Below are 25,401 nucleotides of genomic sequence, written 5' to 3' on the forward strand. Positions count from 1 at the left end.
CCAATCGTGCCCATTACCCAGCCCTTCCGTTGCATGCCCTGGACTAGCTGATGATGTGGCTGCTAGATGATCGGGGCCTGTTTACTTTTTAGACTGTGAGCCCACTGTTGGGTAGGGACTGTCTCTATATGTTGCCAATTTGTACTTCCCAAGCGCTTAGTACAGTGCTCTGCACATAGTAAGAGCTCAATAAATACGATTGATTGATTGATTGATTCTGTTGATGCCTGTCCCCGGCCCGTCCCCCCACTAGACTGTGAGCAGGGATTGCCTCTATTGCTGTATTGTCCTTTCCCAAGCGCACAGTAAGAGCTCAATAAATATGAACGGATGTAGGGACTGTCTCTATATGTTGCCAGCTTGTACTTCCCAAGCGCTTAGTACAGTGCTCTGCACACAGTAAGCGCTCAATAAGTACGACTGATGATGATGATGAATGACCCAGAGCAAAAGGGCTCGTTGTGGACAGGGATGGTCTCTCTTCATTGCTGTATTGTACTTTACCAAGCGCTTAGTGATAAACGCCATCAGTATTGTTATTATAGAGTTCTGCACAAAGTAAGCGCTCAACAAATACGATTGAATGCATGAATAAAAGACAGTGCCTGCTCTAAAGGTGCTGACAGTCGTAATGGGGGGGTGGGGGAGCAGCTGCTGATCAATCATTTATTGAGCGCTTGCAGTGTGCAGACCACTGTTCTAATAATAATAATAATGACAGCATTTGTTAAGCGCTTACTATGTGCAAAGCACTGTTCTAAGCACTGGGGTAGATACAAGGCCATCAGGTTGTCCCACGTGGGGCTCACCCATTTTACGGGTGTGGTAACTAAGGCACAGAGAAGTTAAGTGACTTGCCCAAAGTCACACAACTGACGGAACCGGGATTAGAACCCATGACCCCTGACTCCCAAGCTGGTGCTCTTGCCACTAAGCCATGCTGCTTCTAAGCGCTTGCAGCAGGCACATTCCCTGCCCACAATGAGCTTAAAGTCTAGAGGGGGAGACACATCAATATAAATAAACAAATTATGGATCCACTCATTCATCCAGTCATATTTATTGAATGCTCGCCGTCTGCGGAGCACTGTACTAGTACACTATAAAAATAAAAGGACACATTCCGTGCCCGTAAAGAGCTTACGGTCCAGAAGGGATGATAGAAATTAAGGCTGAAAGGGCACTCGGGGCCTTGAACCCCAGATAGCAACCGTCCACCATCCCCTTCCCTTTCAGCATCAAAATAAGGAGAAGAAGAAGAACTGTGGTGTTTCTTAAGCACCGACTGTGTTCCAGGCCCTGCACTAAGCGCTGTACAAGCCCCGGCCTCCTTCTCCCGGGTGCTCCATCCTCCTTCCTGCTCCATGGGTTGCAGTCCCCTGCCCTCCATCTCTCTTTCTCCTCTGCCCCTCCCGCCCCTCCCCCGGCAGCGGTGGAGCGCTTCCCCTTCCTGCTACCCAGCCTGGCTCAGTGGAAAGAGCCCGGGCTTGGGAGTCAGAGGTCATGGGTTTTAATCCCTGCTCTGCCACATGTCTGCTGTGTGACCTTGGGCAAGTCACTTAACTTCTCTGGGCCTCAATTACCTCATCTGTAAAATGGGGATGAAGACTGTGAGCCCCATGTGGGACAACCTGATTACATTGTATCCCCCCCAGCGCTTAGAACAGTGCTTCACACATAGTAAGCACTTAAATGCCAGTAGGGTGGCATTAGAAATTCTCCAATGCCCTGCTATGGGACAAGGAAGATTCAGATGCTGGTGATATCAAATATCTGCTACGTTGCCTTGAATATCATCTCCCCCTTCTAGACTGTGAGCCCACTGTTGAGTAGGGACTGTCTCTATATGTTGCCAACTTGTACTTCCCAAGCGCTTAGCACAGTGCTCTGCACACAGTAAGCGCTCAATAAATACAATTGATTGATTGATTTCTGCATTAGATATTTATAAGACTGTTGAAAATACAATTGAGACTTTTTCCTCTTGGCTGGGTCATCACAACACTATGTTAGGAAATATTTGGACAGTGTTAACAGCCATTAACAGCCATTGGAAAACGTTTAGTACATATTTACTATTCTTTTTATTTCGTTAATGATGTGCATATAGCTTTCATTCTATTTGTTCTGACGATTTTGACACCTGTCTACATGTTTTGTTTTGTTGTCTGTCTCCCCCTTCTAGACGGTGAGCCCGTTGTTGGGTAGGGACCGTCTCTATATGTTGCCGACTTGTACTTCCCAAGCGCTTAGTACAGTGCTCAGCACACAGTAAGCGCTCAATAAATACGATTGAATGAATGAATGAATAAATTAGAGGAGCAAAGAATGCGGGCTGGCTTGTAGTAGGAGAGTCTTCTAGACTTATATTAATGTCTGTCTCCCCCTCTAGACTGTAAGCTCGTTGTGGGCGGGGAATGTGCCTGTTTATTGTTGAATTGTACTCTCCCAAGCACTTAGTACAGTGCTGTGCACACGGTAAGCGGTAAATAATCAATCAATCAATCGTATTTATTGAGTGCTTACTGTGTGCAGAGCACTGTACTAAGCGCTGGGGAAGTACAAGTTGGCAACATATAGAGACGGTCCCTGCCCAACAGTGGGCTCACAGTCTAGAAAGGGGAGATGATATTCAAGGCAACGTAGCAGATAACCCGTTCCCTGGATTAATTCGTGGAAACTGAAGCCGGCAAGAAAAGGGCTCCTTGGTGCCCTAACACTAGATGATCTCAGACTTGCCCCGTTAAAAACGTATTTAACTGATGATTTGACTGGGGAGGTGGGAGGTAAAGATAGCCTCCCTCCCCCTCCCCAGCTCCTGATGCTCCTGCTCCGGGAAAGTAAAAGGGTTAGGGTGTGTCTGTGAATCAGTCAGCCGTGTTTATTGAATGAGTACTGTGTGGAGGCCACTGTACTAAGCGCTCGGAAGAATGCACTATAAACTATAACAATATAATAGTCACAGTCCCTGCCCACAACTTCTTCCCTTTCCTGCTCTTTTGGGTCTTGCTTGGATGGGGGAAGTGAATTTAGCTGTGTGACTTTGGGCAAGTCACTTAACTTCTCTGTGCCTCAGTTCCCTCATCTGTAAAATGGGGATCAAGACTGTGAGCCTCACGTGGGACAACCTGATCAACTTGTATCCCCCCAGTGCTTAGAACAGTGCTTTGCACATAGTAAGCACTTAACAAATACCATCATTATTATTATTACAATTCTGTTCCCTCCCTCCATGACTATGGTTTCGGCTGCCAACTGCCTTCCTTCTTTATCTGCCTGGTCCCTTGCCCTGTTCTGCCTGTAAACCCCACAGATGATGACAGAGCGACATCACTGTCCTTCACCCTTGCGCTTGGGTCATGCTGCCCTTGGCTTCCTTAGGCAACAAGGGGCTCTCAGGGGATTTCCTTTAAGGCTAGTTTTCTTCTAGGGAGTCTCCTCCCCGTTGTTCCTAGGGTCAGGAGCGATACAGAAAAGAAACCGAGAAGCAGAGTTCTGCCCATCTATAAGAGCCATGGTGCAGCTGAACTCAGAATACCGTGCAGTTCTGGTTGCACCATCTTAGGGAGGACATGAAAAGAGCGGAAGAAAGTATGGAGAGGGGAAATTGAGTTGGTCAGGAAGGGAGCAGCTTCAGAAAGGCTGAAAAAGATTAGGATTCCACTCTAGAAAGATGAAGGCTGGGAGGGGTATTGTACACTCTCAAGTTTTTAGTACAGTGCTCCACTCAAAGAAAGCTCTCAATAAATACGGTTGGTTGACTGATTGGGGGAAGGGGGTAAAGTTGAAATTGACCAAACCACGAAGGATGTGGGACAGGGTTAAGTTAGCAGCATGGCCTAGTGGAAAGGCCACAGGTCTGGAAGTCAGAGGACCTGGGTTCTAATCCTGCAAGTCACTTCACTTCTGTGCCTCAGTTTCCTCATCTGCAAAATGAGGATTCTATGCCTGTTCTCCCTCCTACTTAGACTGTGAACCCCATTTGGGACCCAGTGATTTTTGGTCTGCCCCAGTGGTTAGTAGAGTGCGTAACTCATAGCAAGTGCTTAAGGAATGCCACAGTTATTACTTTTTGGTCACCAAATCCCACAACAAAAGCTATAAGGGACAAACACTGAACTTTGAAGGCGGTAGGTCCTTAGGAAACCCTTCTTCACAGAGTGGATGATAAATGGATGAAATTGATCACTTCAGGAAGTTGTGCCGGCAGAAAATATCAACGATTCCAAAAAGAGCTCGCATAAATTCATGAGTGAGAGGTCGGTCCGAATTTATTAGAGTGAAGTTAGGGATGCGAATAGACTCCAGAAGGGTTTGGATACATTTATGAATGGTAGATCCACTATGGGCTATTGGAGGGAGAAATTAGAGATGTTATCTGACCGTCAGCTTTAATAGTCTCCACCGATTGGGGCCCTTTCTCCTCTCTGGTCACTTTTCTCCTCCCAAGCAAACCTCCTTTCAACTCTTTCAAACCTCTTTCAAAACTCCTTTTAAACCTCTCAACTCTTCAGGCTGCAGCCCATGGCCTATTGTTCACACCTCTCCCCTACCTGAAATGCATCTTTATCAGTCCACTTTCCACCCAGTGCCCCAAGGGGACAGGGACTGTGTGTGATCTCATCTGTTATTTATTCCAGGGTTTAGTCCAAAGCTTGACTAAGTGAGTGCTTAGTAGATATCCTAACCAATACACTCCTCTCTCGGCTTTGCCAACCGCTCCCTCTCCCCGCCACCTTCAGAACCCTTCTAAAAAGCCCCCTCTCCCAGGAGATGCTCACTGATTCATCCCTCACCTTGCTAATCCTTTCATTCCATTCATCATCTCAGTTCTCTTATGTGTTTACCTGTTGGTTTTTATTGGCTCATAATTTATTTGTCCTCTTGGGTTTCTAGCTATTCTCAGCCTTTCAACTCTGGAATTTTTTTCCCCGGGGTGATTCTGCTATTTCCCCCCTCTTGGTTGTAAACTCCTCAGGGGGAGGGATCATGTCTTTAATTTCTTCTGTCGGGTTTCCAAGTGCCTAGTATACCTATCTGCCCACCGTAGGTGCTCAAGAACACTGCCAGGGTTCATCATGCTGTTGATGATGGTGGAAGCCCATTATGGGCAGGGAATACATTTGCTTTTTCTCTTGTATTCTCCCAAGCGCTTAGAACAGTGCTCTGCACATAGTAAGCGCTAAATAAATACCGTTGATTGAGTGATTGATGTCAAGGAGGGCACCATCTGACTCGGTCGCCACGGTGGACTTTCAGCTTCCCCCCATCACTCATGGAGTGGGCGTGTTTCTCCGTTGGCGGTGGCTGCTTGTTCTCTCGTTTCCCCTCCCCCAGGACCCCCTGACGGATAGCTGAGGAGTAAAAGAGCCACCAGGGTAGGGTTGGTGTATGTTGAAGTGAAAATATGAACATTATTTAATAACTGATCCTCTGTCATAAACCATTCGCCAATATTTTACAAGGAACCACACACACGATATTTTACAAAGTTTTTTTTGTCTTTTTTGTCATGTTTTTGTTTTCCCACTCATCTGTACAAAAAAAGAGAAAAGAAAAAGAAACAAACCTGGAAAAGAGAGAAAGCAAAAGAAAGCCCCCCCCCCAAGCCCCCCTCCGGTTCGCCATTCCTCCCCAGCCCCTCTCAGAGGGAGGGAGGAAGAGAGGGAGGGAGAGGGAGGTCAGGCGGGTGGGTGGGCTGGCTGGCGAGGTGCCCATTCAGATGGGAGATGAACAGGATTCGCAGCCAGCAGCTGTTAGGACAACTACCTGATGGTTTTTGTCTGTTTTTTTCATTTTTTAAACTTAAAATATATGTATATATATTTATATTTCTGTATACGTTTTAGATCGTTTTTGTTTTTAATTCTCAAGTGAGCACCGGACTAGACTACAGAATTACACACACTCCCATTACATGGAGCCGGCTGGCTCGCCAGACACAGGCCCAGGGACAGACCAAACACACACCGAAGCAACAAGCAACATGACCATTAATTAACGAAGCCATTAATTAATGAATCACTCCCCTTTTCCCCCCCTCCCCTTCCTTCTGAGTCAGAGTTCTCCTTGGCCCCCGACCCTGCTGCCTGCCCCTGCCCCTCCCCAACAGCCCCCTAGCCAGGTGCCTTTTGGGGGAATGTAAGTGGAATGAACTGAGCGGCTCTGGTGGGGGGACCCTGTCTCCCCCCTTCCCATGCCTCTGCCTGGCCCGGGAACAGGTGGGGGGGGGGGGGGGGGGTGAAGGTAATCAAGGGTTGGAGGGGGCGGGCAGTGAATAAGCCCTGCTTGGGGGAGGGGTGTAATGCTGATGATTGCAAGGCAGGCAGCCAGGCCTTGAAGCATCCTGGTGGAGTCCCCTTCTGCCTGACAGGAGACCTGGACTTCCCAGGGAGGCAGCCTGGGGATTCAGGAGAGCCCACAGCAAGTTGCCTTTTGCGCTCCTTATTTACTTCTTGGACATTAGCGGGAGCTGCTGGGGTCAGAAAGTGAAAACTTTGTGAACCTCCAAGAGTAAGAGTCAGAAGTCAGAAGCAGAGGGGAAATGGGGGGGGCAGGGCTGAGCCCCAGTGAGGGAGTCAGGAAGCAGGGGGTAGCATCTAACCATCGTATCGATTTCTCACCTGTGTATTCCTTCCCAACGCTTAGTACAGTGCTCTGCACACACTAGGTGCTTAATAAATATCGCTACTGCTGCTACTACTACTATTACTACTACTACTACTATTACTACTACTACAACTACTACTCTTCAGCTCTTCTTGCACTCCTTGGTGCTTCCTCCAAGACCTATCTTCTCTGCAGAGCTTCTCAGCCTCCTTGTCCTCTTGGTTTTCACATCCCCCTAGAAACCCCACTCCTCCCAGGAACCCTTCCTGGACTAGGCTGGCTTTATTAGCAGGACCTCAGGAAACAGAACCCCTATATGTGTCCCTCCCTCCAAGTCCCAGAGCATGCTAGGGCTGAGTGGGGGCCTGGGGCAACTGAGGAGTGCAGGAAATCTTGGAACTCTTGTCAGTTGGGCATGGAGAAAGTGGCTCCCTGAGGGAGAGAGGAGCTGACGCGGCCAAGGGGGCACTTCTTGGGCACAAACAGACAGGTCCCGGGCACCAGGGCGGAAACCTTATGCTCTGTGGGGGCATGTTGCCCCTGGGTACCTATAGGTCACCGTACCCATAGATGGCATCACCTCAGAGTACAATGGACAAATATATATACATATGTGTATAGCTATATCTATATACATATATAAATATATAGATGCCCCAAGGGAGGCGGAGGGCAGAGCAGCAGACCTGGCACCATGCCAGATGGTGCCACCTTTCTACCCTGACACGAGAAGGGAAGAATAGCATTTGGTGTTCCTGGAGGGGCCCCAGTTGTGAGGAGGCCGAGAGTCAGGCCTCCTTGAGCCCACCCTGGGAGATGGCGTCCATCTCTGGTGGTCGGGAATCAGAGAAGGAACACGTGGGTGGGTCCAGGGATTTGGGCGGGCCGCTGTGGGCCTGGAGTGACCCAGCTTCTCTGGGAGTGACTGGCAGTGAGGCTAGGTCTCAGAGTTCCACCCCCACACCTGTCTGGGATTTGGCATGGTTTCACATTCAGCTTCTGAGAAGTCAGGAGGGTTGGAGTGGGGGGGCAGGAGGGAGGGGCAATGGCAAAGCTGCAAATCGGGAATGAAACTGAAGCAAATTGAGGCTGGAGAGCCACGGGGGTAGGGCAGAAAGGTGAGGATTGAGTGGCTCCCAGCCCCCAAACCAGGTCCTCCCTCCCCATCGTCCAGCTGGTCGGCTTTCTGCCCACAGAGACACAGGATTGTTCCTTAAGGCAGAACCACAGCCCATCTCCCCGGAAAGGTCTGTCGGTCGGGGACACATAACTGTCCCGCGTGAGAATGGCACAACTCCCTCTGTTGTCCACGGGGCCAGGAGTGGGTGAAGCCAGAATGCAGCAGGGGACCCCGATTTGCCAGACCCAAATCTGGCCACTCTAGACGGAGGTGGAGGGGTTGCCCTGTCAATGCCCAGACGGTCCCCGCCCTGCACTCCATCCCACTGCCTGTGCATCCCAGCCTGTCTGCACGGGGCTGCTGAATTGCTCAGTGCATCAGGGAGGGTCGCATGCCCTGGGGTGGGACTCCTGGTCAGAGTGGAGGAAGGAACAGTCCTCCATTGCAGAAGTCAGCAGAGATGGGAATGCCCGTGGCCAATTTACACAGGGTAGTGCCGTCGCCCTCCTGCCCCCACCCCAATCAGCTAGGCCAGGGTTCTAGGACAAACCATGTTCCTCACTGAAGGCCTCCTCACTCTCCCAAGTAGTTCCCTAGTGAATGGGGAAGGTCTCCAGGCTCCATCTGGGCCTGGTGGGGAGGGATGGGGAGGCCAACTTCACCCCTCTCCTGATGTCAGCTCCCGCTGCCTGAGGAGCAGCCTTGGAGGGGGCAATGCTAAGAGGGCCCAGGGGGCCGGAAGGAAATGGTTCGGGGTAGCTGATCCCCGCTGCCCCGAGACCCCAGTCCCTGGAGGGTGAGATGCTGGGGTCTTGCTGGGGAATGCTGCCCTTTCCCCCTGAGCCTGGGGTGGGGGTGGGGGGCAGGAGGGGAGGGAGGAGCAGTGGGGGTGGACCGGCTGGGGTCTGGGAGGATGGGCTGGAGGAACAGAGAGAGGATGGGTGGCAGAGAAGAGTGCTCACAGTGATTCTGGGAAATGGAGGGGCCTGCTTTCAGTTTGCTCACCCTTAGTAGCAACTTTCAGGGTGCTCCTAGGCTAACTCCCTCTGTACCCTCGTCGACCTCCTGCCAAATGCTGACGTGTTGGGAGCCCTGGAGATGATCGGTGGCAGGGAGGGGCCGGGTGTCGGGTTGAGCTTGAGAGTGCCCTCTCCGGAGTCACCTGCCCCGCTTTCCCCCCCGGGCCCCCAACCACAGCCTTGTTCAGAACAAACCACGCTGAGCTGCAAGCCAGGATCAGGTGCCCTAGAGGGGGAACGGAGGAGTATACAGAAGCTGCGGGGAACTGGCCGAAGTGGAGAGTCTGCTTGCTCCCTGTTCCCTCCCACCCCCTGACCCAGGCTGGGGCCAGTTTTCAAGTTTGGCATCAGCACGAGACAAACTTTCAGATTCTGGCTCTTCTGCCCGTTCTGAGGGAGGACAAGCAATATCATGACAGCAGAATGGTGAAACGGGGCCTTGGGGCCATGGAACCCACAAGGGCTTCACAGGGAGGGAGCCAGGTCTCCTGCTCCACCACTCCTCACTGCTTCCCCCAGAGTCTTTCCTTTGCCACTGCCCAGGGTGGAATCTGGGGGGAGGGAGGATTTGGTGGGGCGAGACGGGGGACCACCCAGAGGCCAGAGGCCTGGCAGGGCCTGGTGTTGGGGCGGGGGCAAAAAGCCAGAAGGAAAGGGCCAGGGCGAGCAGGGGGAAGTGGGGAGGCAGGGAAGGAGAAGGCTTAAAGGCAGGATGTGCAGAGCAGCAGCTGGGAGTAGACGGGCAGGCCCAGAAGGAGTAGCAGCTGCAGAGACAACAGGACCCCGAGGGAGGGTTTGAAGGATGCCCCTCGGCCACAGTCTGAGGTATCTTCCTGTAGTGGAGAGAGACAGAGAGAGACAGAGACAGAGAGAGAGAGGGAGAGGGAGAGAGAGAGAATGAACATGAGAGGGGAGGGGAAGCGGTGGGCCTGGGAGGGGTTGCACCGGAGCTGGGAAAGGAAGTCAGCTTGACAGAGAACCAGGATGGGGATCCATGGAGAGGGGCCCACTTCCCCTCCCCCACTGCTTCTACCGCCCCATGCTCCACAACCCTCTCCCCCTTACTGTTGTGTTGTAGTCGAAGCAGATGTGGGGCCCTTTCCGATACCGCGGCTTCTGCACCAGCTCACACTGCTCTGGCCCATCCGCTGGGCACGGCAGGGAGGATGGGAGTCAAGGAAATGAATTGCTGTACCGAGGCCTCGTGGGAGTGGGGAGGAAGGGAGCTATTTGCTTTGGGGGGTTCTGTGGACGTGGGAAGGGGTCCCCAGGGCCCTCCACCAGGCTGCATCCCTGGTGGACAGGTAACATGTCTACCAACTCTGTTGTACTGTCCCCTCCCAAGTGCTCTGCATACAGTAAGTGCTCAATAAGTACCATTGACTGATCGATTGATCACCTCCCAACCTAAGGTTCCTCTTGGAAAGCGGGGAGGACAGGATGCTGTTGTTGGCGGCAGTGTGTGTTTAGAGATCCTCTCTGGCTCCCAGGCTCCTGAGTTCTTCCTCCTTTCACCGCACCCCTACCTCCCTGTCTCATGGCTGCCGAAGCCAAGACCTCCACTGGAGAGAGGAATGTAGGGAGCCACTTGGGGGAGTCGGAGGGACCAGGCCTCAGTCTAGCCACAGGGGAATGGGAAGAGGGGAAATCCCGCAATGGCTCAGGATACAGCGCGTCTCAGCTTGCATCAGTTTAACAGACTCGCACTGACTACAGAGGGGTTTCTCGGCCACCACGAAGAGCAGATTGGTGTTGGCCAGCCTCTGAGCATGGAACAGCCTGGGGGAGCAAGCTGGGCTGGTGGGGTGGGCGCACCCATCCAGGAGGCACCCCCCACTCTCCCCACCACTCCAACCCGCTCTCTAACCATCCAACAGATCCTGGTCCCAACTCCTCCTCCTGTGTGCCCCTTCCCCCAGGGTCCCTGGGACTTCAGTCCTGGCGTCCTTGCCATGGGGGCTGGGGGCCACTAGGTCTAGTGTCTGTCTGGGAGAATCCCCGGGCTCTCTCTCTCTCTCTCTCTCTCTCTCTCTCTCTCTCTCTGCCCATGTCCTCAGGGTCACTGTGTGTGCCCTCCAGCCCTTCCAGGGCTCTGGGGCTTGGTCTGGGAGGCCCACCCTTGCTGACCTGGAGCAGTTGCCACAGTCTATCATGCTGTTATAGGACGCGTTGACGCTGCTGAAGTAATACTGGGTCTGCTTCATGATGCAGCTGGTCTCCCGGGCCTCCATGCTGTCTGCCACCACGTCCTCTGTGCCGGGAAGGAGGAGCCGGGGAGGGGGGCAGGGGACAGGATGGAGAGTCATCCCTTGGCCTTGAGCCCCTGGCCACTTCGGGTCAGCAGCTTTCTTCTGTTTCGAATTTCAAATCTCTCCTTCCCTTTCTCTCCTTAGGGCCCCCTTCCCCCCAAATCTGACACCCATCTCCTCCTGCAAGTCCCTCCTCTATGCCCACTACTTCCAAGAAGTCTCAGACAACTCCAGGCTAAGTGCTTAGTGTTGTGCTCTGCCCACAATGAGGGCTCAATAAATACCATTCATAGATTGACCTCCAGGGACAGGTCTGGCCCCACGGGACTCTTTCAAGACCTGTCACCAGATGTCCTTGCCCCCTAGCCCACTCTTGCCCTAGGGCTGCTGTTAGTGACCCCTTGGAAGTCCTTGTGCCTGCCTCTTGTTCTGCCCCTCTCCACACCCCTGCCCACTGAGCCCCATTTTACCTGACTGGAACCAGCTGCCATAGGCGAGCCCGTAGAGAAGCTGCTGAAACAGGGACCTGTGGGAAGGGGAAGGGGGCCAGCACTTTGAGGCTCCTGAGTAGTGCTGGTGGTGGGGAGGAACACAGTCTTTGAGGTATGAGTGTGTTGGGGGGTGGGGGAGGAACCAGGTGGGAATCTCTCTTCCCCACTAGTAGAGGCAAGGGGTCCAGACTTTCCTGGCCACAGGTCGAAGAAACTAACTCTCCATCCCGGCCAGCTGTGCCACTATTCTCCTGAAGGCAGCCCTTGGCCACTCTTTTAGCTTAGCTCAGGGCCTGGCAAAAGGCTGGTGGCCCAGGCTGTCCAGGGGCTCCTGCCCGATGGCTGCCCAGGTGAGAGACATTGGCCCATCAGTTCTATGGAAGGTGGGGGCCCATCCCAACCCCACCCAGTTGCTCTTACCAGGCTACGGCTGAGGTCCACCAGGCCAGGTTGAGAACGTCAGCAATGGTGGGCTGAGAGGGCGGGCATAAAGGGTAGAGATAGTGCAAGGGGTCAGCATTCCTGGGGCCTCCCGAGGGAGTCCCCCTCCCCCTAGCACTTCTAGGAGGAGTAAGGGATCCCAGCTGTGCCCAGACTGTTGGCTCGGGCCCGAGAATGGATTGGTCCTGGGGAGAGCAAAGTCCACTCCCAGGCCTGGCAGGGGAGCTTCCTCTTGCCCATCCACACAGCTGTTGCCCCACCACCTCCCCCCACTTACCACAAAGACCCCACGGGGCCCGGCGCCTGTGTTGCTCTGGGCCCGGGGAGCACAGACGGCTTGGTAGTCAAAAGACTCTTTGCGCGTGAAGAAGGAGTTGTTGTACAGGGCCAGCATCAAGTTGGCATCCACCTCACTGAAGAATTTGCCCACCTGTGGGAGCCCACGTGGAAAGAGGGGAAGTGTGAGAGCACAGAGTGTGGCAAGGATGTTGGGTTCAGGGGGCTGGGAGGGTGTGAGGGACTGTCACAGTGCAGAAGAAGAGGAGGAGGGAGGAGGGAGGAGAAGCTTCAGAATGGAAGGGAAGCAAGCCATAAACACTCCAGCCTAAGCCCCTTACTGGCTCTGGCCTGTTCTCTTACCTGGTCCCACTGATTATTCTGGTTGGAAAGCACCAGAAAGCCACCGTCATCGATGAGGACACAGAGGAGGTCCTGCAGGAAAGTGGGGGTGGGGAGGGGGTTTTCAACTCTCCTCTGGAGGCTTGGGCAGCCACGCCATCCCCTCACTCTACCCCAGCCCCCACCCAGAAGTGTAGCACTGTCCCAATAACAATAATAATAATAATGATAATGTTGGTATTTGTTAAGCGCTTACTATGTGCCAAGCACTGCTCTAAGCACTGGGGGGATAAAAGGTAATCAAGGTTGTCCCACGTGGGGCTAACAATCTTAATCCCCATTTTCCAGATGAGGGAACTGAGGCACAGAGAAGTTAAGTGACTTGCCCAAAGTCACACAGCTGAGAAGTGGCAGAGCTGGGATTAGAACCCACGACCTCTGACTCCCAAGCCCGGGCTCTTTCCACTGAGCCACGCTGCTTCCCCAGGGTAATCAGATCAGGGTAAGTAGCTTTGGGGCTTGAATTGGGCTCTCTGGCCCTGATACCCACCTCGTTGTTGACCTCACAATCCATTTCACATTGGCTATTGGGCCCACACTGTCAGAGGAGAGAGAGAGAGAGAGAGAAGGGGGGGGGGGGGTCCACCTGGGAAGATAAGAACACCCTCTCTTCCCGATCCCAGCCCAGCCCATCCCTTGAAGCTTCAGGGAGAGGGGAAGAACGCTATGAGGCTTCTTTACTTCTGGGGAATGAGGGCGCCTGCTGCTTTTCCTTCTTCTCCCACCCCCAAGCCTCAGAGATGAGGAAATCAGAGCTAAGGAGGTGAGAGTCAGTCAGGAAGTGAGGTACAGGAGCTGGAAAAGGGTCAGGGGTGTAGAAGACACAGGCAGAGATGTGGCGGGCTGGCTGTAGAGGCGTGGAGACGATGGGGCCTGCCTCTGGGTGAGTCCTGCCTTGTTAGGCCCTCCTCTGTCCTCTCCTCCCCACCCCGAGCCCTCCACCTGCCAACTACGTGGGCACCTGACTAGCCCTTCCCACTCAGTACCTTTTGCGGCTGGTCACGGTCAGTGCGGTTGCTGGCCAGCACCTTGAATTTCTCAGCCCAAGCCTCCAGGTCCAGCTTCACACCTACCACTGTAGAGAGGAATGGAGTTATCTCAGTACCCTCATCCAGGATGGCATTCCGATGGCGACCTGGGCCGGGGATTTTACCTTGGGCAGGCAGGGGGCCCGGGCTGGGAGGGACAGCCGAACTAGGATATCTGGCTCCAGATGGAGGAAGGGAGGGATTTAAGCAACCCAATCAGCTCTCTCCCCACTACCTAGCCTTGCTCCCCTCCCACTTCACCTCAGCTTGCAGGCTTCGCACCTCTCAAACCTCGCTCTCGTCTCTCTCACCATCCACCCCTCACTCCTGGCTTCTCTCAGGCCTGGAACCCACTCCCACTTGGTAGCCGAGAGACCACCGTTCTCCCCGCTTTCCAAGCCTTATTAAAATCACATCTCCTCCAAGAAGCCTTCCCCGACCAAGCCCTCATCCCCCCTACTCCCTCTCCCTTCTGCTTCATCCTTCCACTTGGATCTGTACCACCCTTGGCCCCACAGCACTTATGTACAGATCTGTAATTTATTGTAATATCTGTCTCCCCTTCCAGACTGTGAACTCCCTGTGGGCCGGGAATGTGTCTGCCAACTCTCATAGCGTACTCTCCCAAGCATTTGGTACAGTGCTGTGCGCACAGTAAGTACTCAATAAATACGATTGAATGACAGACCACCACTCTCCCCACCTTCCAAAGACCTACTAAAATCACATCTCTACCAGGAAGCCTTCCCTGACTAATCTTTCATCTCCCCACTCTTATTTCCCTTATCTACTGCATATGACTGTGCACTCGAGGCCTCCTACCACCCCCTCCCAGCACTTGGATATTTACCCCTCCGCCAACCTTCACAGCACTTATGTGCCCATCCCTACACTCAGTTGCTTACCTCATCTGTAATGGATTTTAGTGTCTGTCTTCCCTACTAGTTTGGAGTTTCTGGAGGGCAAGGATTGCGCCTACTCAAACTGTCTTTTCCCAAGGGCTTAGTTCATTGTTCTGCACACAGTAAATGCTGAATCGATACAACTGATTGATTGATTGATTGGAGGGAGAGAGGGGATCCTTAGGGTTTGGGCATCTCCCCGCCCCCCCCCCCCCCTCCACTCACCTGCGGGCTTCAGGGTTCGACCCCCGATGCTGAGCTCCACTGCTGTGCTGACAAGGATGCCGATGGTGTTGTTCTCTAGCTCCAGGGATTTGAGGCCAGCTGGGTAGGGGAAAATGGTGGGGAGAGAATCCATCAGCCTTGCTCAGAGGGAGTCCTGACTCCTGGTGGGTAGCGATGATTTGCCCTGTGTTTGCTTCCCTAGGGTCAGGGCTAGCCGTGCCCCTTCTGGCGTTTGGGTCTGGGCATGTGGTCCAGGGCTGTGCCATCCCCTCCCCCAGACCCCCTTGTTCTTCTGGTTTCCCTTCAGCCTTGAGACCCAAGAAGTCACTGGCCCAGTGCCTCTTCCCTGGAGCAGGTGACCCTAGGGGATGGAGATGGTGCTGAGCAGAGAGCCTTTGGCTTTCTACTTCTCTTGAGAACTGACCCTGGGCCCTCTCTCAGGGGTGGATAGTTGGCTGGCATACCGCTCTGCATTACCTTGAGGTTAGCATCTGCCCCTTCCCTGCCACCCCCCCCCCCCCCGCCAACCCCACTCAGGTCCTGTTCCTAGACGCTCTGTTTTGAGGGAGACCTCCCTCAGACCCCCTCCTTGACTTGGGAGGGATTGTAGGGGCAGGAGGGTGTGACTCACGGTCCCGGGATGGGGGCTTGAAGACGTAGCCATGGTTGTCCAGGCTGCGGCGGTAGAAGCTGGCGTTGTAGGGCTCCGGGTCCTCCTCCCAATCCTCCGCCGCTCTGTCCACCCCCCCGCCCCCCCCCCACCAGGATGTATTAGGAGGGGGATGGGGAGAGTTGTAAGGGGAACGAGGGAGAAAGCATAAAGCCAGGCTCTTGGAGGGGAAGAGCCGAGGTGGGGGAGTGAGTCGGAGGCCAGCGGGGGAAGAGGGGCCGCCAGACCCAGCACAAGGATACGGTTCGGATCAAAGGGTGGCAGCGGACCTGGGGTAGCTTCAGTGTCCGGAATGCCAGGAGGGAGCTGGCTCTGCCAACCGCCAGCCTTCTGGGCTGGCATCCAGGGGGCAGTGCCCACAGGGCCGCCCAGCCCAGCCTGAAAGGTTCTGGGAAGGCCCCTGTGATCCCAGAAGGACGGTGGGGTCCTCTCCTCAGCAGGGGACTCCTGAGGGGAGGAAGTGCGGTGGGGTGAGGCCACTCACTTGTTGGGGAAAACTCGGGTGATGCCACCGTCGGTGGCAGCGAATACTGCCAGGAGGCTGTACCTGTGGGGAGGGCATAGGGGCATGCTCGGACAAATGAGCAGGGGGAGACCCGCTATCCCCAGGGTCGAACCCTTCCTCATCCTCAGACACAGGAACTCTGACACAGCACCCCATAACACCCTCCCCATGACCCCAGGCCAGTGAGCTTCCTCCCAGTAGTGCCCTGCTCAGGCCCCTAGCGCTTAGCTTTTCCCCAGAAGGATCCTCCCGTGCCCCAAGGTTACGAGCTTCCCCATATCAGTGCCCTGATGGTGTCCCCTCAGATTTCTGGCCTGTCGGGGACCTCAAAATGGAATTCCTGGATGGATGGATGGAAGGTGCCATGACTTAGCCCGTGCCTGCGGCTGGCACGGTTGTCTGAGTTAGGAAGGGGCGGTGCCTACGTGTTCAAGTCTTGGTCCTTCCACACCTTCTCCACCAGTTGTTGTGTGATGCCCGTGTCCAAGATGAGGTTGTGGAGTAGGAAGTTGTCACCTTGGGAACCAACAGGGACAGGGAGGGAGTGGGGAGGGCGGGCAAAAGGGGCACTTTGAGTTTCTGCTGTCCTCCTTCTCGTCCCTTCTCTCCTTGGGGCTCCCCTGATTCCTCTGGGCTGCCTCTACCTCTCCCTCCTGGCCTGTCGCCTGCCGAGCATCCAGCCCCGCCGCAGGCCCAGCTCGGGCGGTCTATCCAGACCTCTAGATGCTCTCCTTCTGCCCACTGACCCGCTTTGCGTGTCCGGGGAGAACTCTTGCCCCTACGGTCCCTTATAAAAGGGTCTGAGCCACCGGCCTCAAGCTAATTTCCAGTGTCCTTGCTTCTTTCGCCCCAGTACCTTCCCTCCCACTTGCCACCCCAGCTGCTTCTGCTTTTCTCCTCAGGGTCTTCCTTTTGTGTCCCCTCCCTGCCCCCCCTGCTAGGGCAGACTGGGCTCTGTGCAAGGAGTAGCCGGCCCGCTGGGTAGCACGGGCCCCGCCCTATGGCACTCACACTGCTTGGAGTCGGGGGTCACCTTCTCCATGAGCGCAATGAAGTTCTCCAGGAACTCGGTGTTGTTGTCCGACAGGTCCAGGTCATTGCAGTATGCTCTGGGGTGGAGGGTGGGGGAGGGGGGCGAGAAGGGGTGAGGTTTGGAGTCTGAGAAACAGCCCACGGGGCAGGAAGTGACAGACAGAAGAGGCTGAACGTGTGAAGGAAAGGGGAAAACACACTGGGGATGTGTGCAACCCTTGTGCATGCTGTTGAGGTGTAAGAATGCGTATGAATGGGGCTGTGGCGTATGTGTGTGTGTGTGTGGGCAGTGTCTATTTATCAGTTTGTGTGGGGGCACATGTGGATGAATGGGTATGGCTGTCTGCAGGAGGTATGTTTTCCTGGATAGGAGAATGGTGGGTGTGAGTCTTTATGATGTGTAGATATATGGCTGTAGTGGCCGGGGTTCTGAGTGAGATGGTGCATAAATGGGGAGGGGTTTGTATAGGGCTGTTTGAGTGGATGAGGCAGTGATTGCATTTACGTACAGTTGTGTGTGTGTGTGTTTAGGCAGTTAGTGTCTGAACATGGTTACCTGTGGGCTGTATGTGTCCATCCTGGGTAAGGGAGTTATTGCGGCTTGGATGCCTGGCAGTAATCATTCTGGGGGAGCATCCTTGGCTACTCCCATTAGTTGGCTGTGTAGGGTATGGCTCAGGCTGGCACAGTAGAGAGAGCCGTGGGGTTTTGAGGCGTGACAGAGGGCAGAAAAGAGAGCCAGAGAAGAGGCTTTCCCTTGAGGCTCGGATTGACTTGGAAAGGGCATCACCACGGTTTATGTCGTCAGGGACTGTGTCTTCTTTTGTAAACCCATAGTACCAATACAAGGCACTCTGCTTTTGGAAGGTGTCCAGTCAATACTGTTGACTGACTGACTGAATGACTGGCTGCCCCTGGCTAGGACAAAGGAGAACGCACAACTTATGGAGATGCTGAATGTATTCTAAGGTCTTCGATCGGGATAGCAGGATAGCTGGCAGGGTCTCAAACTGGCCCTGCCGTGAGTTGGGGGAGTAATTTAAGGATCCTTTGAGTGAGCAGAAATGAGGGCAATATCCCGCCTTGCCCTGGGCCAGGGATATTCCTGGGGCAGATGGTATCTGGGGGTGGACTCGGTTGGGGGTGGGCTCTAGCTTAAGGAACAGGATCCTCTGCAATCCCTCAGTTAAGAAGGTCACCCTCAGGCCTACTTTGAAAGGAATGCCAGGGCTGTACTTGGCCTGCAGAGTCATGAACTTTGCCTGGAGGGCATAATCTGGGTGGCCAAGGGGGTCGGCTCTTCTTTTGACCTGATGTGTGTTCAGATGTGGGTTGTTTGCCACCTCACTGGAGCTATCAAGTGACACAGTAAGAGTTCTGGGGGTCTGTGAATTAAAGACTACAGGATTGCCCTGTGGTCTGAGAGAGGGCTGCTGGGTAACACCTCTTGCACCTCCAATCCTGAAGGGGCTCCATCAGCTGCCCCAGGGATGTCTGCTCCAGGCCCGGCCCTCTTAATAATAATAATAATAATTGTGGTATTTGTTAAGCACTTACTATGTGCCTGGCACTGTACTAAGCACCGAGGTGGATACAAGCAAATCGGGTTGTTAACAGTCCCTGTCTCACTTAGGACTCACGGTCTCAATCCCCATTTGACAGATGAGGGAACTGAGGCACAGAAAAGTGAAGTGACTTGCCCTCTTCTTGCCAGCCTGAGATAACCCTGTTGGGGTTGGGCCTATTTGGGCCCATCTCTGGAGATTCCAAGGGCTCTGAGGGGGTCGGGGGGGGGGGGGTGAACTAGGGAGTCTGAATCTGGTTGAGAGTCTCCTCAGAGTTTAAGGGTTCCCTTTATCCAAAGGCCTGAGAGATTTACCTGAACAGGGGCTAGAGCTGACTTGTTCGTGGGCACCACGAATCTGATTACTGTGAGAAATTCCCCGACTCCTGGGGTCTAGTCCTCGTTGTGCCACTGACTGGCTTGGGAGTCGTGCTTTCTCCCCGCTGTGCCTCGGCTTCCTCCTCCATGCAGTAGGGGCCACACACACTTACCTCCGGGGGATTGTAGCATCATCAGCAGAGTGTTGAGAGAAGCCTGGGCAGGTGAGTACCCGGGTGCCTGGACCTGGCTCTATTTTAGGGGCCTGGAGCATGGGGCCGTACGCTTACAGCCAAGAGACACTCTCATCCCCATACACACATTCACCCTCTAGTCTACACTCATTTTCGTCCATATCCCAGGTGTCCCCAAAGCGCGCGTGAGCATACACACCTCCATTTCCACCTTCACCACCCCAAACACCCTCTACATCTACATACTCACTTCCCACACTTTCTTGGACACCTCTCCACCCTCCACGTGCCCCCCGTGCCTCCCCGCCCTCCATCTCTACACTCAGTCCCACTCCGTACACGCTCCCCGATCCAGATTGGGCATGAAGAGAGACAGGTTGCTGGAAGAGGAATGTCCAGAGCACAGACATGAAGTGTGCAATGTGTGTATGTGTGTGTGAAAATGACAGGAGTGTGTGTATGTATGTGTGTATGTGTGTGTGTGTGTATATGCGCCCAGACAAGTACTCTGTTGTTCTTGCCCCTCAAACTCTCCCAAGAGGTGACAGAAATAATAGGCACTCTCCGATGTCACGGGCTGTTCCAGGCTCAGCAGTCTTGGTCTCTTGGGTCTCAGGGCCCAGCACCCACAAGTGGGAGGGAGGTGAAGGGGCCAGGACCACCTCAGGGCTTGGGACACCATTTCAGGTGGCCGGATGGGAGGAGGTCGGTGAAGCCCTTTATCCCTGGCCAGGATGCATCCCCAGCCCAATGAGCAGGGTAAGCCCCCTGCCTGCAGGCTGTGTCTCTGGGCATGGGCCCCCACTCCATGGGGGTATAGAGGGGTGATTGGCCCCTGCGGCTGTTGGGAGTCCAGTCTCCCAGCCTCACTCATCCCAGGTCTCTATTTGGAGCCCCCACCCCCTCTCCCACATTGTCGGACCCCATGGGCTGGGGTTCTGTGGAGAAATCCTTTCATTTAAGTGGGAGGCTCTTCCTCCTCTGCGATCTGAAGAGGATGCCCCTGGGATGGGGGTAGGATAGTGAGGCTGAGGGCCTGAACCTAATGCCTCTGGGAGTCCCAGCCCATTATTGCCTGAGGGGCGGAGACAGTGGCTAGAGGACTCATGACCTGTCCTGATCTGACCACCGCTCCCCATTCTTTCTCGGCAGCTCCTTCAGCTCCTGGTATCAGGCACTGCCTGGAGGGCCCTCGTTACAGACCACTGACCCACAGAGCGAATGCCCACAGAGTGGTTCAGTCCACAGGCATTTTGGGGCCTATTCTTCTTTCCCCCTCTCCTTCTCTCTGCCCTCCTTCATCCTGTTCCTCCCTCACACGCAAATAGATTCCAACTTGGTTCACGGGGACCCCATGCCACAGAGCAACAGGTGCCTGCAGGAGGAGTTAGGATCTAGATCGGGGTGAAGAAAGAACTCACGTCCCCGGGGCGGAAGACAGAGAAGGCACCGGGGACATCGGGTACCTTGGAGAAGGGGCATTTAGGGCCTAGACCCCAATCCCAACCTCCTGACCTCCAGCTCCTCTCAAGAGCAACATCCACTTGGGTAGGGAGGTGGCCAAAGTGGAGCTCGGGAGGACCCGAGCCCTGGAGATGGGTACTGGGATGCAGACTGCCATCTTAGGGCTGCCTCAGAGGTCTAGGCACTAAAACCTTCTCCCACCCACTCTGACCACCAATCTGCCCTAGATCAGGGCCAGATCACTGCCTGGCAGGCTCTGGCCTTCCAGTCTGCTACTCGCTAGGGCTGCCTGGCGGGGTGGACAGGGGCCAGTGTCTGGATACATGTTCCTGTATGTCTGCCTGCCTGGACTGGCAGCCACCCATACGGGGCTCATGTATATGAACTGGGCAGGGAGATGGGCATGGGCAGAAGATCCCCTTGGAAGGGGGAGGAGGGTTTCTATGGGATGCGAAGGACGAGGGGAGACACACCAGCACACAACACGGACACAAGAGAGATCAGAGAACAAGGGCCGGACATGATGAGAAGTGACAGTGCAAGGGAGGGGAAGGAGGAGTGGGAGAGGGAGGTATGAGGCCCAGGGTCAGCAGGGAGACAGAAGATGGACACCTCAGCAAGCTCACACACACGCAAAGCTACCTGGGAGCAATGAGAACATGTCCCTCGGACTCAAAGCTGTTTGGCAGCAGGAACTCAAAATCTGCAACAGAAAGGTAAGGTTATCCGGCGGGGGGCCTGGGGAGGAGAAGGAGCTTTGGGTCTCAAAGTTGGACTGAAGGGGGAGAGAAAGAAGAAGAGGAGGAGATGGGAGAGGAGGAGGAGGAGATGGGAGAGGAGGAGGAGGAAATGGAGAAAGGAGGAAGGAGGAGGGATGGGGAAGAGGAAAGGAAGGAGAAGGAGTGGGGAAGTGGAAAGCAAGGAGGAGGAGTGGGGAAGAGGAAAGGAAGAAGGAGTGGGGAAGAGGAAAGGAAGGAAAAGGAGTGGGGAAGAGGAAAGGAAGGAGGAGGGGGGAGGAGGAAAGGAAAGAAAAGGAATGGGGAAGAGGAAGGGATGGGGAAAAGGGAGGGAAGGGGTGGGGAAGGAGGAGGGAAAGGAGGAAGAAGAGTGGAGGAGAAGGGATAAGGGAAGAAGGAGAGGGGTCGGGGAAAGAAAAGGAGGAGAGGGAGGAAAAGGAGGAGTGGAAGGAGAGACACCAGAAAAAAAAGGAGACCCGACAATTTCACTTGTGTGAAGGAGAGAAAGGCAAAGGGCGGGGTAGCCCGCTGGTAACTGCAGCATCGCAAGAGAAGGAAAGTTATAGCCAATATGTTGCCCACATTTGGGTGGACTTCGTCCTTGTTTTGGATTCATGTTCTGAAATGAGTATATTTGCTTGGTTGTATATGTATTAATACAGGCTGTATATTTACATATACACATACACACACACACATATATATACACACACAACTATATATATATATATGCATGATTAGTAGGTAATGTGGGAGTCTCTCTCATTACACTGATAAAGAAAAAAATTGCATGCTATGCTTGTGTTGGAAGAGACTTTACAGAAACAATTTGTTTTAAAATACAGAGATTTTTCTTTCTTTTTTTTTCAGGCATCAACATGGCCAAACCGGGATCTTTCATGGAGACAGTCCAACCAGAGATGCATACACAGGAAGAGTGGGGCTGCAGTACATCACAGGGGCCCTTTTAACTACCAGGAAACTGAGATTGGGGTTAGGGGATCCCCCAAATTTTGCTATGTTGGAAGGGGGACATGGACATGTGGCAGGGTGACAGGGTGACACTCCCCCGCCCCCTTCGACTTCTACTCAGTACAGTTCCAATATGCCACTAAGACAAATAGTTGACTCCTCCCACATCCCCTGCTCTTGAGCTCTGCTGTCATCAGCTCAAGCCACGATCACCCCTCCATTCCCAAACACTCCCACGTTCTGTCATCTCAATTCCTGCCTTCTCCTGCCTGTAGACTGTAAGCCCTTTGTGTGTAGGCATCATGTCTACCAACTCTGTTATACTGTATTCTCCTAAGAGCTGAGTATAGTGCTCCACACCCAGTAAGCACTTAATAAATACCACTGACTGACTGATTTTCCCTAAAGGCTAGTCTATTTGGCAGAAGGAACTGAAGCTCAAAGTCAGATTGCTCAGTCTGTCCTGGCTAGATTCATGTGGAGAGGATGTGGAGCTGGGGATGAGGATTCTTGGGTTCTGATCCCAACAGGTTGCTTGGTCTGGGGCTTGGCTCTTTGAGAAAGAGGTGGAGGGTGGGGAGAAGAGGCAGGGCATTCCGAATGCCACCCAAATTTGTGGCCATACAGATTTTGCCCCTTAAATCTGAGGAGGGAAAAGTCACATACTTTGTCTGCCTACAGACTAGGGGGCACTCAGGACATAGGCCTGAGAGGAAGAAGTTTAACACCAGGAAAGAGAGGGCCTGAGGAGCCCAGTTGGCATCTTCAAAGAGCCGAAATTAGGGTCTTGCTGGCTGACGTCCGTTCTTTCACTCCCAACAGCTCCTGGCCCCAGTCACCTTGGGCACCACCCTGAACTGGGTAGCGTGCCATCTGCTCATTAGAACCTTGCATGGTCCTGAGCCTTACTAGGATATGAAACAGTGGGCGGGAGAAGGGTGGCCACCATGGTGACCTGTAGAAACTGTGGTGGCTATGGCGCAGTCACGCCTGTGTGATACATGCCTGCACGGAAGACCTTAGGGGTTTGCTGAAACTACAAATCCCAGCAGCCAGGTATGCATGATGCGTAGCACGTGTCTGGCCCCACCCACATGGAGGGAGGGAGGGAGAGAGAGAGACAGAGACAGAGACAGAGAGTGTGAGAGAGAGTGTTCTGTGTGTGTATGGCAGGGGGGTGGGAGGAGTGTCTGGCTGGAAGAGCTGAGGACAGCAGTCCCTTGAGGTCCCCACATCCACACCAGAGGCCTGGGGATGATGGTTTTCTGTTCTCTTTAAGGGTCACTAAGCACAAGGGACAAGGACTCCAGGAATGTCGGGAGTGCCCGAGAGAATGCCTCCAGGAATTTCCAGAGAAGGGGCTGTGGTTCCAATCCTCAAGAACCCCCAAGATAAAGGGGAACTTTCATGAATTTCATGAAAGGGGAGTGTTCATGACTAAGGCAGGGGCATCTTCCAGCTGGCTTGCTCTCCATCGGGGACAAGACTATTGACTGAAATTCAATCTGGCCTCTACCCCTTGCCAGCCCCAAGAACTCTCACCTTTCCTCACCAAGAGGCTGCCATTCCCCTCCCTTTGTAAGCAGTCTGTTCCTGGAGAAGTCTCCCTAAGGCCAAACAGGCCAGATCCTCCCCTCCCTGGCTCCATCACTCTCATGCTTCTTCCAAACCTGCCGCTACTCCGACAACTTCCCACAGTGCACCACCAGACACTAGGATGGGAGGGAAATGGGGGAGGGTCTGGAGGAAGTTACCCTGCCACTGGTTGGACTGTTGCTTTCTGACAGGACCGTAAGGCAGGGTCTGGATACAAGCCAATGAGTGGAGAAGGAGGACGGAAAAAGGAGAGGGTATAAGGAAGGGAGGAATATGGGACACTGGTCATTGTCTCATCAGCATTACCATAGCAAGGTCATCGGGCGGGGAAAAGGAGGAGGAGGAAGAGACGAAGGAGACAACTCAAGCCAGACAGAACAGGGCATTTCCCCCATTCATTCATTCAATCATATTTATTGAGCGCTTACTGTGTGCACAGCACTGTACTAAGCGCTCCCCACTCCCCACTTATCTGATCCTCCCCTTTCCACTTGCCTCAGGGGCCTGTGCTGGGGCAGCTTGACATCTCCTGTTCTGGGGCTTGGGATGTCCAGAAAGGCAGAACCTCCAAGGCCCATGGTTGGGGGAGGGGGTTGGCCAGCTCCCTGGGGAAAGAGAGGCCCTGACCTCCTTTGCTTACCCCCAAACAAATCCCAAGGTCCCAGAGGCTAAGATCCCCCAGGGGTACCAGGAGAGAGGTGAGTGGGATATACTAGATGTTTGATATTGATGGGGAAGAGAAGGAGGAGAGCCCCTTCCTGCTTTAGGCCTCACTGTTGTGACCTTGGGAAGAGCTAAGTGAGAGAGAGAGAGAGAGAGAGAGAGAGAGAGAGAGAAGGAGAAGATGGTGGGGCCAAGAGAGCTAATAGACACTGGGTAAAATCACTCAGCAGGTTCTTCCCATCTGTGGAGCTGCTTCTCTTCTGTCTTAGTTAACTCCCCTGTCGGCCAATCGCATCCCTTCTTTTCTCCCTTCTCTCCACCCCTTCCTCCTTTCTCTCTTTTGCTTCCTTCCCCACTTCTTTCCTTCCTTCTCTCCTTCTGTCCTCTCTCAGTCTCAATCTCTCAGTCTCAACCAAGCACTTAGTACAGCGCTGAAATGTTCAGTATAGTACTCTGCACATAGTAGGCACTCAATATAACAGTGACTGATCTCCGCCTGTCTTTCTCTCCCCCCACACTTCCTTTTCTTCATTTCTTTCCTTTTCTTCCTTTTCTTTCTTTCCTTTTTCCCTTTCCTTCCCATCCATCTCCTGCCCATGGGAAACTTGTATCACAGGGAGCCCTATTCTCTGACATTCTTACGGCATAGTTTCTACAACTCAGAGCCTGGGAAGCCCAGAAGCAGGCCCAACAGAGTAATGCCACACCAGACACAGTTCGTGTGGGCTCAGTTCGCTGAGCTTTCTAGGAACCCGAATTTTGACTCGGAACCCCCAGGTCGGGGAATTTGGCTCCCATTCTCTCTCGAGCACAGTGAGGTTTCCTGGGGTTGGCAGGTTCCAGCTAGCCCTGTTCCCGAGAGGTTGAGTTGACTTGAAAAGAGGCAGGGAGGAGAGGGGGGACTGGTTCCAGGAAAGGGAGAGG

General features: G+C 53.8%; 1 protein-coding gene across 6 annotated transcripts in view; it reads right to left on the reverse strand.

The window, feature by feature from the left end:
* Positions 1–8,603: 8,603 nt before the first annotated feature.
* CACNA2D2 (calcium voltage-gated channel auxiliary subunit alpha2delta 2) overlaps positions 8,604–25,401 on the reverse strand; it is a 579,266-nt gene continuing 562,468 nt past the window's right edge. For 2 of the 6 annotated variants that reach the window (XM_038770682.1, XM_038770681.1), the window contains 16 exons: positions 21,152–21,212; positions 16,949–17,046; positions 16,363–16,453; positions 15,917–15,979; positions 15,394–15,497; positions 14,763–14,861; positions 13,594–13,682; positions 13,098–13,145; positions 12,569–12,640; positions 12,207–12,359; positions 11,909–11,961; positions 11,468–11,523; positions 10,876–10,999; positions 10,418–10,527; positions 9,814–9,896; positions 8,604–9,581 (listed from right to left, as the gene is read on the reverse strand). In XM_038770682.1, the coding sequence (XP_038626610.1) occupies positions 9,450–9,581; positions 9,814–9,896; positions 10,418–10,527; positions 10,876–10,999; positions 11,468–11,523; positions 11,909–11,961; positions 12,207–12,359; positions 12,569–12,640; positions 13,098–13,145; positions 13,594–13,682; positions 14,763–14,861; positions 15,394–15,497; positions 15,917–15,979; positions 16,363–16,453; positions 16,949–17,046; positions 21,152–21,212 (1,436 nt within the window). In that variant the 3' untranslated portion in view covers positions 8,604–9,449. The remainder of the gene's footprint in view (positions 9,582–9,813; positions 9,897–10,417; positions 10,528–10,875; positions 11,000–11,467; positions 11,524–11,908; positions 11,962–12,206; positions 12,360–12,568; positions 12,641–13,097; positions 13,146–13,593; positions 13,683–14,762; positions 14,862–15,393; positions 15,498–15,916; positions 15,980–16,362; positions 16,454–16,948; positions 17,047–21,151; positions 21,213–25,401) is intronic. The other 4 variants (XM_038770683.1, XM_038770688.1, XM_038770684.1 and 1 more) reach the window with 4 other exon arrangements.

This window comes from Tachyglossus aculeatus, chromosome X2 (assembly GCF_015852505.1).
Source record: "Tachyglossus aculeatus isolate mTacAcu1 chromosome X2, mTacAcu1.pri, whole genome shotgun sequence".
NCBI classification, from domain to species: domain Eukaryota; kingdom Metazoa; phylum Chordata; class Mammalia; order Monotremata; family Tachyglossidae; genus Tachyglossus; species Tachyglossus aculeatus.